Source organism: Chrysochloris asiatica, unplaced genomic scaffold (genome assembly GCF_000296735.1).
Source record: "Chrysochloris asiatica unplaced genomic scaffold, ChrAsi1.0 scaffold00076, whole genome shotgun sequence".
NCBI lineage: Eukaryota > Metazoa > Chordata > Mammalia > Afrosoricida > Chrysochloridae > Chrysochloris > Chrysochloris asiatica.
In genome coordinates this window covers 11,854,606-11,871,820 of record NW_006408594.1, presented here as the reverse complement: position 1 = coordinate 11,871,820, position 17,215 = coordinate 11,854,606, and the positions used below count along the sequence as shown (strand labels likewise).

General features: G+C 42.9%; 1 protein-coding gene across 1 annotated transcript in view; it reads left to right on the top strand.

Annotated features, from left to right (window-relative positions):
• BTBD11 (BTB (POZ) domain containing 11) overlaps positions 1–17,215 on the top strand; it is a 441,647-nt gene that overhangs the window by 260,496 nt on the left and 163,936 nt on the right. The window contains exon 4 of the mRNA XM_006865245.1: positions 847–1,051. Within this exon, the coding sequence (XP_006865307.1) occupies positions 847–1,051 (205 nt within the window). The remainder of the gene's footprint in view (positions 1–846; positions 1,052–17,215) is intronic.

Below are 17,215 nucleotides of genomic sequence, written 5' to 3'. Positions count from 1 at the left end.
TATATGTGTGTGTGTGTGTGTGTGTGTGTGTGTGTGTGTTGCTGTTGTTAGGGAAACTGACAAAGAAAGGGGCAATTCTAACCCAGCACTCTAAATGCTGTACAGGGAAAGTACCGTGATAATATACAGGAGAAGGAGAGAGTCCACGAGGGCTTCCTGGAGGAAGTAATACATAAGTAGTAAGTAACCTGAAGAAGAGGAGGAAGAGTGTTCTAGACAGTGGGAATAGCATATGCAAAGGCTCAGAGGCAAGAGAGGACATAGCCCATTGTTCTGACTCCAAGTAAGAGCCAGGCTGCAGCAACAGATAAAACAGAGAGTGCATCATGAGGCATTGAAGGCGCTCAGCAAGAGGCCAAGCACAAAGGATTTCCTGTGCCTTGTTAAAACCAGTGGGTTCTAAAAAGGCAGGATTGAAATCCTCTTAGCAGCTCTTTGTGCTTCAAAACCAGTTGTCACCAAGTAAGTTTCAACTCATGATAACCCCATGTGTGTCAGGATAGAACTGCACCCCTAGGGTTTTTGATGGTTGATTTTTCAGAAGTAGATCGCCAGGACTTTCTTCTGACACACCTCTGGGTAGACTCGAACTTCCAGCCTTTTGGTTATCAGCAGCGCGCGTTAACAGTTTGCACCTCCTATCCCCCAGTAAGCCCTTGACAGTCATTCATTCATGTGAATGATTGAATGCATTCCTCTCTGTGTAGTGTGTAATGTGGAGGTCCCACAGGACCATGTCAGTTGAACAAGGGAATCCCAGGATTCGAATAATTGCAAGTTTCTTCAGTCATCTTCTCTGCATGTCTTGACTGCCTGGAAGATCTGAAATCTCACTTCTGTCCACAGGTGACCTGGTGTCCCGAGCAATGCACCACCTGCAGCCCCTCAATGCCAAGCACCATGGCAACGGCACCCCCCTGCACCACAAGCAGGGGGCGCTCTACTGGGAACCCGAGGCCCTGTACACACTTTGCTATTTCATGCACTGCCCGCAAATGGAATGGGAAAACCCCAACGTGGAGCCTTCCAAAGTCAACCTCCAGGTGGAAAGGTAAGATGGTCTCGCCTTGATGGCCAAAGGGAGAAGCTCCCCTCTAGACAACACAAGGTTGTGGTAAGTGGTACTACCTCCAAAATGGAGGAAGAGTTGGAGAGGGAGGGATGCTGGGAGAACTGTCCAGTTCCCAAAAACTTGCTGGAGGTGTCCAGATGGGAATCATTTGCCCCTCAGGGTATCTGAGACTGAGATGGAAGGGTCTTTGAAATGGATTTGTATTGGGCTAGTCCAGTTCAGTCAATTTTCCAGAAGGATAAAAGATAGCCTCACTTGTGAGGTATACCCTTTAATTGTTTGAATGGTTATATATTCCTGAGTGTTTCGGTGTACATCCCAAAAAAAAAGAGGGAATGGAAGCAAATGCTGTTGAATGATGATGCATGGAGGGGATTGTAATCATTGTAATGAAATGAAATATGCTAGGATGAATGTACAGCTCATGTTCTCCCATGTAAACGATCAGTCAAGGCACAATAAAAACTTAAAAAAAAGAAGATAGCCTCAGTTTCATCATCTGCAAGATAGGGACACTAATCAAATCTTTCATAGGTCTGTTTGAAAATTAAAAGACTTGAGCGATGCTCAGTAAACGTTAGCTTTTATTACTGTTGTAGTAGATAAATATTCTTTGCACATAGCCAAACAAATCCCAATTTGGGCTCAATACGGTTTTCCTTCTCTGTTACTTGTTTCCAAGTAGTTTTGAAAAGCTCACTGATGTTCCATTTCTGCCAGGGTGGACTGGGGCTTAATTGGGCTCCTTTAAAACCACATGTGCTGACTTTCAGTTTGGGGAATAACATAGGCTAGACAGAGACTTGGTTTGTTTGTTTTAGAATTCCCAATTTCACATTAATATTTCAATCCAGCATGGAAGTAGATTAATCTGGGGATTACTCAGGCCTCCGACTACCCAGATCAAATCAGTGACTATGCTATGTACCTATTTCATACCCAAAATGGAAGGAAGGGTGCTTCCTGGACAGAAAAAAAATCATTTCAGTTACACCCCAAAAATTGGCTTTCTGTAAGTGTGAATCCTAAGGGTTGAAAGGATAGAGACCATTGACCTTAGACTGTTGATGAAGCTTGAAGGGCCTCTTTAGGGTCTTCAGTTCTTCAGTACCACCTCCATCCCCACTACCTGCACAGTTGTGAGCTCTCTCTAACTTACCTCCTCTACTTCATCATCAACTCCCATCTCTATGCAGATGGTCCCCATTTTCATTCCCAGCCAGAACGCCTCCTCTGAACTTCAGAATCTTCTCATCAATTCAGCCTTCTGGTTGCCGTTGCCAAGTGTCTTACTCTGAGACTGGTCTTCTCAGAGCACCTTGTTCTACCCACCCAGCACTTCCTGCAGTTTGTGTATTTATGTACGCTTTATGAAGGTAGAGCACACAGTGGCTCCGTCACCACTCCAAGCCCAACACCAAACGCAATATCTAAAGCACTGGTGGGAAGTCAACAGATGTTTATTGAGTGAAAACATGCACTAACTAATCCATTGATCCAACTGCTTATGGAGCATTTCCACTTGGAGATCACACAACCACCACAAACCCAAAGCCATCATCTTGCCAGTCTCAAAGAATGGTGTCCCTGGTGAGCATCCAGTCACATCAGTCAAATGCCTGGGACTCACGCCACATTCCTCCTTCTCTCTCCCACACCCAAGACCCATCAGCAGGTTTTATTGAGGTCCCCTATGTGGCATTTCTTTACTCTGTACTTTCCTCTCCAGACTGCTGCTACTCCTGGGGTTCAGTGCCTTGTCCCCTCTCATTTCAGATACTGCCTTTGATAAGGTTCTTTTCTTAAAACATGATTTTTAGTGTGATAAAACTCACGCAACATAGAAATGTCCATTTTAAAGTGTACAATTCAGTCTCTTTTTTTCGTCGATAGGGATGTGTTGCTTAGCATCCATTCAAACAAAATCCATGGTCTCATAAGGTTTTGGGGTTTGGTTTTTTCGAGAGAAAGCAGCTCTCCTTTGTTTATTATTTCCTCCTCCTGGTTTTAAAGGAACTCTGGTAGCATAGTGGTTATGAGTCAGGCTGTTCATCTCAAGGTCAGCAGTTCGAAACTACCAGCCGTTCCGCGGGAGACAGATGAGACTTTCTGCTCCTGTAAAGATTTACAGCCTCGGAAACCCTGTACAGGGTCGCTGTGAGTTGGAACCAACCCCACGGCACATGACCACCATCACCTCAGGTTTTAACAAAACCCAAACTTGCAGCACTAAACCAGAGATTGGACACAGGCAGGTGAAGCTGAAGACATGGCTCTCGGTGTGGGCTCTGGGGCTTTGTCCAGCAGGCAGATGATGGTGGTGGGGCTAAGCTACTTTTGCTGCTTAGATGGACAGGACAGTGGGCAGGGTGAGGCATGCTTTACTCCCTCCCTGCTCACTACCTACCTGTTTCCACTGCCACTGCCTTCACAAGTCCCTCCAGCCTCCACCCGTAGCTGCTCTAACAGCAGCATCACCAGCAAAGGTGACCAGAAGCAGGCTCCCATAAGGTTTGAATGTAGTGTTCGCACAATGTCCAAATCATAGAATGTTCCTATTTCACAGAATGTATCATTGGAGTCCTGGTGTGGTGCTGTGGGCTAATGAGTCAGATTGCAAAGCCGTTTGAACTGCAAGGTCGGCGGTTCAAGCTCACTGGCTGCTCTTTGGAAACCCTATACAGGATTGCTATGGGTTGGAACCAACTCAACGGCACTTACCAACAACATCATAGGCATTAAGCGATACGTTGTGGGTTAATGCACCAGACTGCAAAACCGTTTGAACTGCAAGGTCGGTGGTTCAAGCTGACCAGCTGCTCCTCGGAAACCCTATACAGGGTCACTATGGGTTGGAACCGACTCAATGGCACTTAACAATAACAATAAAACCTGTATTCACTATGTTTTGTAATCATTGTTGCCAAGTACCACTGAGTCGGTTCCTACTCAAAGTGATCCTGTGTAGGGTTTCTGAGGAGCAGCTGGTGAATTTGCAGTCCAGTGCTTAGTGTACAGCACCACATTGCAGAACACTTCCATCACCCTCAAAAGAAACAGTGCACCTATGAGCAGTCAGAGGCAGCTCCGTCATCCCCCATTGTTGCTTCATGCCATCAGGTTGATTGTAACTCATGATGACCCTGTATGACAAAGTGGAACTGCTCCGTAGGGTTTGCTTCACTGAAAACTACAGAAGCAGATCGCCAGGTCTTTCTTCTGCAGTGCTGTTGAATGGCTTCAAACTGTCAACGTTTCGTTAACTAGCCAAGTACAACCCCAGGGTTTACTGCCTTATTCCCTACCAACCACTAGTCCAGTTTTTGTTTCTTAGGATTTGCTTGATTCTGGACATTTTATATAAAGAGGATCATGTAATATATGGCCTTTTGTATCTGACAGTTGATTTTTATATGCTTTCCCTAACTGTGAGGCTTATGCGCCTCCATCATCCACATCCTCCTAACAGCCACTAGCAGAAACTTCTAAAATACGAATCTCATACTGTGACATTCCCCCCTACCCCCACCTCCCCCCACACATCCTGCTCAACACAGTGTATGACCCTCAGTGCTGTTGGGGTCAAGTGCAAACGCCTTCACTGACATTCAGGTCCTGCTGGGATTTGACCCCTGCCAGCTTCACTGACCTTGTCCCTCACACACACACACATCACACACACACACACACTTCACTCAACGCTGGGTGGGTTATAAGGGGGCATGTATACCTGCTTTTGCACAAGGTGCCATGAATACATGAGACTGTTTCTAAACTTGGTTTGTTCACTCTTCCCCACAAAGGGTCTAGCAGATGTCTCAGCTCTAAATACCTTGAAAGCTCTGAGATGAGATGGCTTTCAGGGCATTTCATTGGTTCATTTCCAAATTTCTGCCTAATGGCTTTGTAACACCCTAAAAGTTTCAGTGTTGACAACAGAGAATTCATACCACAAGCTTACTCTTCAGACCTCAACTAGCACCGATGTGGCATTATCTTAAATAGTAGTTACTGTTCAGTGTCATCAAGTCAGTTCTGACTCATAGAGGGTCAGATGTATAAGGGTTTCCTGGGAACAGCTGGTAGGTTTGAACCGCTGACCCTACAGTTAGCAGCCTAGACTATCCTACAGTGCCACACTAAGTAGAGTCACTGGCAAAGAAAATCCTTGAAGGATCATGTCTTCTTCTAGTGCTATTGCATCTAGGTCATCTCACACCACCCGTGTGTGTCAGTCCAAGTCCAACTGTGTCCCTTATAGTGCTCAGTGGTATACTCTTTTAAAAGCAGATGACCCGATATTTCTTCCAAGTTGCCTATGATGGACTTGAACCTCTGACCTTTCAGTTAGCAGAAAAGTGTTGTAGTCATTTAACCACCAGATACCAAAGAGTCATGCAAATTCTTTCAAACCTGAACCCAAGCAGAATGGCTCCTTGAAAGAAAGGAGAGAAGAAAAGGAAAGACAATTTGACATTAGCAAGAAAATAGAGGGGCACATGTTCAGAACTCACAAACATCCATGTCATGAGCTTCTAGGCGTGTTCACCAGAAATTTCCCAGGAAAGAATCCCAAACTCAAGACATTCACGTAGACAGCAGAATAAGCAGAGCTGTTTGGACTAAAAAGATAAGTAATGCTCCATACTGTATCTAAATAAACATTTCAAGAAAACTATAAGCAAGATAAAATAAGCTCCATGATTTAGGTCACCTTTGAATTGGAACCACTGTGATGGCATGCATAGAGTCTACATGGATGAAAACTAACTAATCAACAGTTACTTAGAATGAATCTAACCCAGCTTCCTCACTTTACACATACGAAAGCCAGGGATGATCAGTGATGATCAGTTGCCCAAAGGCAAACCATTCTGATGGCTAATGGTAAGTGTCTACTTGGCTACACCAGGATTCCAGTATTGTGTACTTGTTGTCTGTATTGTGATCTGATATCATTATCCTCTATTCAATGGGTTGTAAATTTTAATTTGTATATGCTGACGATAATTCAAAAGCAGTTGCAACAGTACATCAATAGGGAGCTGCCAGAAATTCAAGCTGGATTCAGAAGAGGACGTGAAACAAGGGATATCATTTCTGATGTCAGATGGACCTAGACAAAAAGCAGAGACTACCAGAAAAAAAGGTTTACTTGTGCTTTATTGACTATGCAAAGGCTTTGACTGTGTGGATTATGACAAGCTATGGATAACAATGCAAAGAATGGGTATTCCAAAACACTTAAGTGAACTTATGAGGAACCTGTGCATAGACCAAGAGACAGTCGTTCAAATAGAACAAGGGGATACTGAATGGTTTAAAATCAAGAAAGGTGTGCGCCAGGGTTGTATCCTTTCATTGTATTCATTCGATCTATAGGCTGAGCAGATAATTCAAGCAGCTGGATTCTATGAAGAAGATCATAACATCAGAATTAAAGGAAGACTCATTCGCTTGCTGGAAACAATGAGGACTTTAAACACTTACTGAGGAAGATCAAAGATTGCAGCCTTTAGTAGGAATGGCACCTCAATATGAAGAAAACAAAAGTCCTCACCACTGGACCAATAAATAACATCATGATAAATGGAGAAAAGATTGAAGTTGTCAAAGACGTCCTTTTGCTTAGCACCACAATCAACTCAACACTCATGGAAGCAACAGTCAAGAAATCAAATGACATACTACACTAGGCAGATCTGCTGCACAAAACCTCTTTAAAATGGTGAAGAGCAAAAATATCAGAAGACTAAGGTGTGCCTGGCCCAAGCAATGATATTTTTTATAGTCTTACGTTGTTTTGGGGTAAGTACTGTCGAGTTGGTTCTGACCCATAGTGACCCTGCATAGGGTTTCTGAGGAGCAGCTGGTGAGCTTGAACCGCCGACCTTGTGGTTTAAAGTGACTTTGCAGTCCAGCACATTAACCCATAGCTCCACACCAGGAATTCACAACAGTCTCATATGCATGTGAAAATTGGACGGTGAATAAAGAAGACTTTATGAGAATTGATGCATGTGAGTTACGGTGTTGGAGAGGACTATTAAAAGTACCCTGGACTGCCAAAGAACAAACAAATCTGTGTTGGAAGATGTTCAGCCAGAATGCTGAAGCCAGGATGACAAGACTTCATCTCTCATACTTTGGACATGTTTTCAAGAGGGACCAGTCCCTGGAGAAGGACATCATGCTAGAATGTGGAGGGTCAACAAAAAACAGCAAGACCCCCAATGAGATGGACAGGCAGAGTATCAGGAGCAGTGGGCTCAAACATAACAATTGTGAAGATGTTGTAGGATTAGACAGTGTTTCATTCTGTTCTGCATCAAGTCGTTATGAGTTGGAACCAACTTGATGGCACATAGCAACAATAACATGTTAATAAGACAGGATTAGTATGGGATGTATCTCGAGTCACAGCTTACAAGAGGACATGACTCATGTCTCACGCTTACTCTAGTCCCTGCTTCACTCAAGTCATGCCCATATTCAAATCACCCCTTTACTCCAATCTCACCTTAAGTTATATGTTTAAGTGGAGTTTCCTTGGGGGCGTGAGCTGCATCCTAGATATGTATGTATGTCTATGGATGTTCTGGAGTCCTGGTGTGGTGCTGAAGGATAATGTACTGGACTGCAGGGTCAGTTTGAACCATAAGGTCAGCAGTTCAAACCCACCAGCCACTCCTCAGAAACCCTATACAGAGTCACTATGGATCAGAACCGACTCAACAGCACTTAACAACAACAGAAATGGATGTTCTGGTAAGGTTCCCCCTTGCTCTGGATCCTGCATCCTGCTCATCATCAAGTTCTTAGGACTTGAGCTAGCAGCCTGTCATCTGACTTGCAGATTCTGGGATTTGCCCAGTGAGGAGCTTTGGTAGCATAGTGAATTACTAGCTGGGCTTCAAATGACAAGCACAGTAGTTCAAATCTACCAGGCATTGTGTGGGAGAAAGATGAGGCTTTCTGTTCTGGTAAAAACTTACAGCTTTGGAAACCCTATACAGGGTTGTGTGTCACAGGCATACAACCACCACCATATCAACATAATTATGGAGTCCCGGTATGGCACTGTCGGATAAGCACTGGACTACAAAGTCAGTTTGAACTGCAAGGTCGGTGGTTCAAACCCACTAACCACTCCTAGGAAACCCTATACAGGGTCACTATGAGTTGGAAATGACTCAACGGCACTTAACAATAGCAACAACAGCCCTATGAACCAGTAGCCTGCCATCCGACCTGCAGGTTTTAGAATTAGCCAGTTGCTGCACAGCCTGTTATCTGACCCCCTGATTTGCCAACCCCTGCAACCACCTTGATCCGAATAAACCCCCAGCCCAGCTCCTGACCCATGGATTTGGGAGCTGGCAGCCTCTACAACTGTGCAAACCCTTCCTGTGAGATTGCTCTCTCCCTCCCTAAACACACAAACGCACATCTGAGGATAAGTCAGAGCATTACTACAAAATCATAGAAAACATTATTAAACAAACACATTGAAACATGAAGCTATTGTTTTTCAATATCCTCCCTCCAGGTCTGTATACATCTAAAGGCTGAGTTTCCAGCTCTCTAATCTGTTGCCCAAAGTATTCTGTGCTCTTCGGTTTATACCACATCAAAACAGTTTTTAGCATCCTCAAAGGACTCAAATCATGTTTACTTTAAAATGTTCTTTAAATTTGGAAACAAAAAGAAATCTTAAGGGGCAAGATCAGGGTGGAGGGGGTAAGGTTTCCCAACAAAATTCTCATATGACAACTCTTGCTACTCAGGACGAATGAACAGGTGCATCATTGTGATGGGGGAAGAAATCCACAGCACAACTTTTCTGGCCTTTTTATCATCAATGCAATTTTCAATTTTCATACAAGTTCTTCATAATAAGCCCCTGTAATCATCCTATGTCCTTTGAGACAATCTATCAAAATTGTTCCTTTAGAATCCAAAGAATCAGTCACCATACCTTTCTGCACTGGCCTCTCTGCCTTGACTATAACTAGCCCAGTAGATCCCCTCAGAAACCACTGTTTTGAATTAACCCCTTTTTAAAGGCATCCATGAGTCAGAACCAACTCAAGGGCACTTAATAACAACAAATGAGTCCTTGGAAACTATACAGGGTCATTATGAGTCAAAAGCAACTCAACAGCACTTAACAACAACAACAATGAGACCTGGTGTGGTGTTGTAGTATAAGCTCTGGACTGCTAACCACAAGGTCAGCAGTTCAAATCCACCAGCAACTCCATGGAAGAAAAATGAGACTTTCTGCTCCCATAAAGGTTTGCAACCTCAGAAATTCTATACAAGGGTGCTGTGAGTCTGACTCAATTTGATAGCAGTGGGTTTGCTTTGAGGTAATGAAACTCAGACAAATATATTATTGGGAGAGCTGGTCTGCAGCCATCCATTGATCCTAGAGACATGTTCAAACAAATTTTGTTTGGAACAAACCCATGCATGTATGAATTGGAACCCTAGTGTGTGCGTGTTAGGTGCCATTGAGTCGGTACTGACTCATAGCAACCCTATGCACAATAGAACAAAGCACTGCCCAGTCCTAGGCCAACCTCACAATTGTTGCCACGCTTGAGCCCATTGATGTTGCTACTTTGCCAATCCATCTCACTGGGGATCTTCTTCTTTTTCTCTGACCCTCCACCTTAACCGAACATGATATCCTTCTCCAGTGACTGGTCCCTCCTGACAATATGTCCGAAGTATGAGAGATGAAGTTTGACCATCCTGGACTCCAAGGAGCAATCTGGCTGCACTTCTTCCAACACGGATCTGTTGGTTCTTTAGGCAACCCATGGTACTTTCAAGATATCCTCCAACATCATAACTCAAATGCATCAATTCTTTTACGGTCTTCCTTATTCACTGTTCAACTTTCACATACATATAAGGTTACTGAAAATACCATGGCTTGGGTCAGGCGCACCTTAGTCCTCAAGCTTGACTTACCCTTGTATATTTCACTGGTTTTGTTTCTCTAGAGAACCTACCCTAATACATTTAGATTGTCGTTGTCTCTGGAAGACTAGAATCCTGTTTCATTTTCTGTTACTCAGTTTCCATGTCCCCTTCTTGAATCTGTTTCAGAATTTACAGTGTATGTGGAATGACTGTTAAGATAAAGAGTCCATTGCAGGATTCCAAACCTTCTAGGATACGTTTTAAGGAAGTGTGTCGTAACAGAGAGCAGAATAAAGGGAACACGTCCCAGAATTTATTGAAATCATTGCTCTTATTCTTTCCATTTCTCCTTGGTTGTTTGTTTTGTTTTGTTTTTTTTGTAAGAGTCACACGAAATACAATGTGGACCGTAACATTTTTCATTTACTTTGGTCCTCTGGAAAGCATATGGGTTTTTGAGATAGACTTTTAGATTTGTTTTCCGACTCTCCTGCTTCTTAGCTCTCAGACTTCAACAAGCTATTTCACCTTTTTGAACCTCGTTAATACATCTGTAAAACAAGAGCAAGACCAGCCTCATGGGGCTGATGTAAGAAATGAATTAGATATTTCAGCGAAGGCACCCAGTGTCATCCTGGCACCTGGGACGCTTACCCCAGTCTCCCCAAAAATGGTTGTTATTGTTGTTCTTATTAATAACAACAGTATGTTGTTATTGTTGAATCAGTTCCAATTCATAGCAACCCTGTGTAGGGTTTCCAGGGAGCAGCTGGTGGGTTTGAACCACTGACCTTGTGGTTAGCAGTCCAGTGTTTGTTTACCCTGCAGCACCACACCAGGACTCCATATGGTAGCTGATAGTATACATCTTTTTTACTGTAAAATGCCATTATCGATGTCCTTACAGAGGCTGTGTTGACTGTTTGTAGAGGAAACTATTACTCTCTGTTCCCTGATGTAACTAGCTTTGGTGTTTTTCGCCTCTGGAAACACATATGGAACGGCTTCAGAGGAGAGAGGAATTCTAGCTGTTTCCCTTCAAGTGTTTACACCCGCTCTCTACCAAACCCTCCAAGTAAGAAATTTCCAGTCCCTCAAACTTAAACAGCTCTTTATCTGTAGATATAGCCAGCAAAGTCGAGTAGGCTAATGGTACTAGCAGATAAGCTCTTCAAAAATAAGAGCTGGTTTTTTTGTTTGTTTGTTTGTTTGTTTGTTTTGTTTTATTTGTACTCATGTCCAACAAAGAGCCAGGAAATACTTATTGACTAAAATATGGACTCTTTTTATCCCTGAAACCATCTCTTCTTGTCAGAGCAGACTTTTTTAGCTGAAATACTTGGGATGAGGCCTCTCTGCTCTGTTTGACCATTTCATGTGGATGCAGCTTTAAAGTCGTTGCAATTGTTTTGGATGGTTTTATTTTCCATTGTGGGATTTTGAAGAAATTCAATGCCAGTGTGAAAATTCTGCAGTTTACGTTTCTCCACAACTTTGTTGACTATTTCTTGAGCTTGTAAAAGTTTTTCAGGTACATCATATTTTTTTGTTAAAAAAATTAAAGATCTGTTTCATAAGATTTATGGCTAAGTAATATTTATTTTCCCAATGTTGGTGTTGTTGTTAAGTGCCGTTGAATCAGTTCCAACCCATAGCGACCCTGTACAGGGTTTCCATGGCTGTGAATCTTTGGGGGAGCAGAAAGCATCATCTTTCTCCTGTGAAGCAATTTGTGGGCTCGAACCACTGACTTTGTGGTTCAGTCCTGTGCTTATTCTACAGAGCCACCATGTTTCCAGTTGTCCCAATGGTTGTGGTTATGTGGCATGGAGTCGGTTCCGACCCATAGTGACCCTGTACAGGGTTTCTAAGGCTGTAAATCTTTACGGGAACAGAAAGCCTCATCTTTCTCCCATGGAATAGCTGGTAGTTTCGAACTGCTGACCCTGAGGTTAGCAGCCCAATTCATAACCACTATACTACCAGAGCTCCTTAATTGTCCCAATTGTAATGATAAATGTAACCACTTCAATTAATTAATTTCAGTGGTGGTTATTGTTGCTCTGTCTCATCAAGTCAATTTCAACTCATAGTCTGACACATTAGAACTGCCTTTTATGTGGTTTTCCCAGAGTGTAGTCTCTACAGGAGCAAGTTGCCAGGAGCCACTGATGAGTTCAAACCACCAACCTTTTGGTTAAAACCACCAACCATTGTGCCACTAGGGTGTCTTGACTCTGATGGTGGGGACCATATGTCTTTTGTTATTTTCAAATAGAATCATCATTAGTCTAGGGCAACCATTTACCTCTCCTATATCGTTATTGGAAATATCAGTGATTTCTCGATGTCCTTGCCATAAATGATTTCAGTAATGTGTTACCACAAAATGGAAAACATAGTTGGATAAATTGAATTATTTTGTTGTTTCAGGCAGCTGGTAATGTCTAAGAGGAACTGTGAGCTGCCTTTCCCAGAAGACTTAAGCAATTAGATATTTTCACCCTCCCCAAATGTCACAGAGGATAAACCAGAATTTAGGTCTAGATAGTGGCATCTTTTACCCCTTTGCAAGCAGATTGTACAAACAGATGTGGCAGACTGTCTAAGAGGGGAATCTCATTTGCAAATAGGAGTATATGACCAACAATCATCAACTGTTTGAGAAAAACTGATGCTGTGGAGGAAAAATAAATTTTAACAAATGGAAGAATTTACACTTGAAGAAACAGAGTTAATAAAGCAAGTGTAACAGAATGTTGGAAGTCAGTGACGCCCAAATACATCTTCCATGATATTTACCCTGTCAAAAGGTCATCCTAACACGTCAGTTCATAATGTTTTCTCTTTTGGGGACACATGAAAAATTTCAGCTTGCTCCTATGAGTATTCCTAGGATTATGCAAAATTTCCAGCATGCTAATAACTCTTTCCAATCCTTTTCCACTAAAATATGTACAAGGAGGCTTCAAAAAGTTTGTAGGAAAATTCCATTATATTTTCATTTCATTTTTCCACAAACTTAGTGAAGCGCCTTCCTATGTCAAAATGTCAGTGGCGGTATTATTGGTACTTGTAGCATTGCCAGTCAGGATGTTTAGAAAAGTTGATCCTACTTTGACTGGTAAAGTAGAAAGGAAACCTGGGAGGGCCAGTGTGGGCAGAGGATTAACAAATCCTTTTCTTCTTCAGCATAAGAATTTGACCTTGTGTTAATTCTCCAGTTTCGTTCTCCTGGAAACCTGATAAAAATTGTAGTGTCAAGTATGTTACTATGCAACATTGCTTAGGATCAAAATGACCCCAGACATTAAATTAATAAAGAGCCACTGTCTTGTATTCCCTGAATGCATGGCCTATTGTTTTTGGATGTGTTCCTTGCAGAGAGATCTTAGAAGCTATTTCTATGGCGTTGTTATTGGACATATGAGCGTTTTTAAACCAGGGCAGCTCCCATAACCACACAAGTGGGTCTCATCTCCATACAACTGAGAGCCACCTGCGTGGAAGGTTGAGTCTGGATGGCTGGGGAACTGCTGTCTGGGTGTTGAGAGGAATCCTACTATAAGAACATTTGGATGCAGCCTGAGTCGAACAAGTGCTCCATGAATCTAAGTGTTTAGTAGAGCTTAAGAAGACTTCTAAGCATCCCTGGAGGCACAGTGGATTAAGTGTTGGGCTATTAACCACAAGGTTGGCTGTTTAAACCCACCAACCACAGGAGAAAGATGCATTCGAGTTATGGTGTTGGAAAAGCATGTTGAGGGTACCGTGGGCTGCCAAAAGAACAGGCAGATTTGCCATGAAAGAAGTGTAGCCAGAATTCTCCTTGGAAGCCAGAATGGTGATACTTCATCTCTTGTACTTTGGGCATATTATCAGGAGGGGCCAGTCCCTGAAGAAGGACATCATGCTTGGTAAAGTTGGAGGGTCAGCAAAAAAGACCCCCAATGAGATAGACTGGCACAGTGGCAGCAGCAATGGGCTCAAGCATAAAATGATTGTGGAAATGGCACAGAACAGGGCAGTGTTTCTGTTTTGCATAGGGTTACTATGAGTCAGGAAGGAGCTCTGGTAGCGTAGTGGTTATAAATCGGGCTGCAAACCGCAAGGTCAGCAGTTCGAAACTACCAGCTGTTCCGTGGGAGAAAGATGAGGCTTTCTGCGCCTGTAAAGATTTACAGCCTCGGAAACCCTGTACAGGGTCGCTATGAGTCCACGGCACAATGACAACAACAACACTATGAGTCAGAAACAACTTGATGGCCCCTGATAGCACCTGAAAACCACTCCCATAAAGATTTACAGCCTTGTAAACCCTATGGTATAGTTCCACTCTGTCTTAGAGGGCCACTATGATTCGGATTCCACTCGATGGTAGTGCGTTTAAGAAGATTTCTAAAATACCTCCGTGGCACAAACCATTTATGCTCAACTGCTAACCTAAATGTTGGTGGTTCAAACGCAGCCCACCCAGCCCGAGGTACCGCAGAAGAAAGGGCCAGCTGATCTGTTCCTGTTAAGATTATAGCCGAAAAAAATGCATGGAATCGTTTTACTCACCGATAGTTCAATTTCACTTGATCACAACCAACAACAACAGTAAGATTTGCTGGGCATTGAGACTGGAGAACCAAGACTCCAGTCTACACAACCTAGAACAGTTCCCAGATTGTACCCCAAGACCACTCGCACAGACATCTCACCATTGCCAGTGTTGGGTATGCATGCTTGACCTCACGCCGCTGATGCTGGGCACTGGACACTTCCAACAGGCCCTCTGCCATCATGACCCCCGAAAGTTCAGTGTCTTGTGAGCCTAGATTCCATGAAACACCAGTGTCACACCACTTGCTTCCAAACCCGTGGAACCTGAGCCACAACTCTGCACCCTAATTGCTAAGGAGGCTGGAAAGTGAGTTTCGATCTTGTAGAGGCATGGACTGATACTTTGGAAAATTTTCAAAGCATAGTCAGATTATCCATGGACCTGAGTAGCAAAGAAATTTTGACAAAAAATCCACTGCATTTAAAAAAATAATAATACTGAAGGTCTACTTACATAAAATAATTCATTCTCATGGAAGAAAATTGCAAAAAAGAAAATTCAAAATGGAGGAAATAAAAAAATCACGATAACCTTAAAAGTAATAATAATATGCAAGTAAAAGGAGCCCTGGCAGTGTAGCGGGTTATGAGCTGGGCTGCAAATCACAAGATCAGCAGTTCATACCTACCAGCCATTCTGTGGGAGAAAGATGAGCTTTTCTGTTCCTGTAACGAATTAGGCTGCGAACCTTAAGGTCAGCAGTTCGAAACTACCAGCCGCTCCATGGGAGAAAGATCAGGCTTTCTACTCCCGTAAAGATTTACACCCTCGGAAACCCTGTACAGGGTCGCTATGGGTCGGAACCAACTCGATGGCACTTAACAACAACAACAACAAAGATTTACAGCCTCCAAAACCCTACACAGGGTCATTGTGAGTCTGAACCAACTCCACAGCACACAACCACCACCACCAAACCATTTGCACAGCCCACTATATTAGACTATTATTAGTCACATAGCTCACAATTAATTGACTTACACACCACAGTTGAGAACCAAAATACTGCCCTAACATATGGATTCCTTGCGTTAAGATGCTTGGAATCTCAGTGGCCAGAAGGAAAAAGAGAAACGATTTTCTGGCATCTTCAGCAGGAACTTGGAGAGTCTTTCCCCAGAGGAAGAACGCTCCATTCATCTTCTGAGGCAGTGATCACATCAGACGCATTTCGTAATCTCCTCATATCCCCAGGCCCAGAGCCAGTGGCTCCTCAGGGGACCAAGTCAATGAAGCACGTGACCATGCTGCCTGTCACCATTGCTTTCCACAGGGCCACATGTAGGCTTTTGTGAGCTGGCCTAGAATTCCAACCACCATATAAGTTGTTGTTGTTAAGTACTAGTAAGTCCATACTGACTCATAGCAACCTTATGCACAACAGAAAGAAACACTGCCCAGTCCTGTGCCAACCTCAGTCATTGCTACGCTTGGGCCCTTTCTTGTTTCCTTTTCTTTGGGGTCTTCCTCTTTTTCACTGACCTGCCACTTTACCAAGTATGATGTCCTTCTCCAGGGAATGACCCCTCCTTACAATATGTCTGAAGTATGAGAGACAAAGTCAGGCCATCCTTACTTCCAAGGAGCTTTCTGGTTATACGTCTTCCAACACAAATTGGTTTGTTTTTTTTGACAGCCCATGGTACTTTCGATATTCTCCTCCAATAACTCAAATGCATCAATTCTTCTACAGTCTTCCTTATTCACTGTCCAGCTTTCTCATGCATTTGAGGTTATTGAAAACACCATGGCTTGGGTCAAACGCACCTTAGTTCTCAAACTGACATCTTTGCTCTTCAACACTTTAAAGATGTCTTGTGCAGCAGATTTGCCTAATGCAATATGTCATTTGATTTCTTGACTGTTGCTTCCCTGAGTGTTGATGGTTGATCTGAGCAAAATGAAGTCTTTGACAACTTCAACCTTTTCTTCATTTATCGTGATGGTATTTATTGGTCCAGTGGTAATGGGTTTTGTTTTCTTTACATTGTGGTGCAACCCATACTGAAGTCTATGGTCTCTGATCTTCATCAGTAAGTATTCTGAGTTCTCTTCGCTTTCAGCAAGCAAGATTGTATCATCTGCATATCACAGGTTGTTAATGAGTCTTCCTCCAATCTTGATGCCACGTTTTTCTTCATATAATCCAGCTTCTTGAATTAGTTGCTCGGCATACAGATTGAATAAGTGTTTCCTATGAGAAAATGCATGTTGATTTTTTAAAAAGTCTTTTTAAAAACAAGGTTTTAAAACACGATCCATTTGCAACTTGAATATTGCCTGCCGTTTATTCATCTGGCCAGGTAAAAAAATGGCTTTAATAACCGTGTTTTACAAATTGCAAGTGACAACCCATTTGTTGATGTTGTTAGATTCCATCCAGTCAATTCTGATTCATAGCGATACCATGTGACCCAAGAAAATTACCCCATAAGGTTTTCTCACCTGTAGTCTTTGTGGATGAAGAGATACTGTGTAGGTTCTAATCACCAATCTCTGCTTAGTAACTGAGCGCTTAACTGATTGAGCCACCAGGGCCTCTTTACAATCCATTATTGTTGTTGTTGTTAAGTGCCGTCAAGTCGGTTCTGAACCATAGC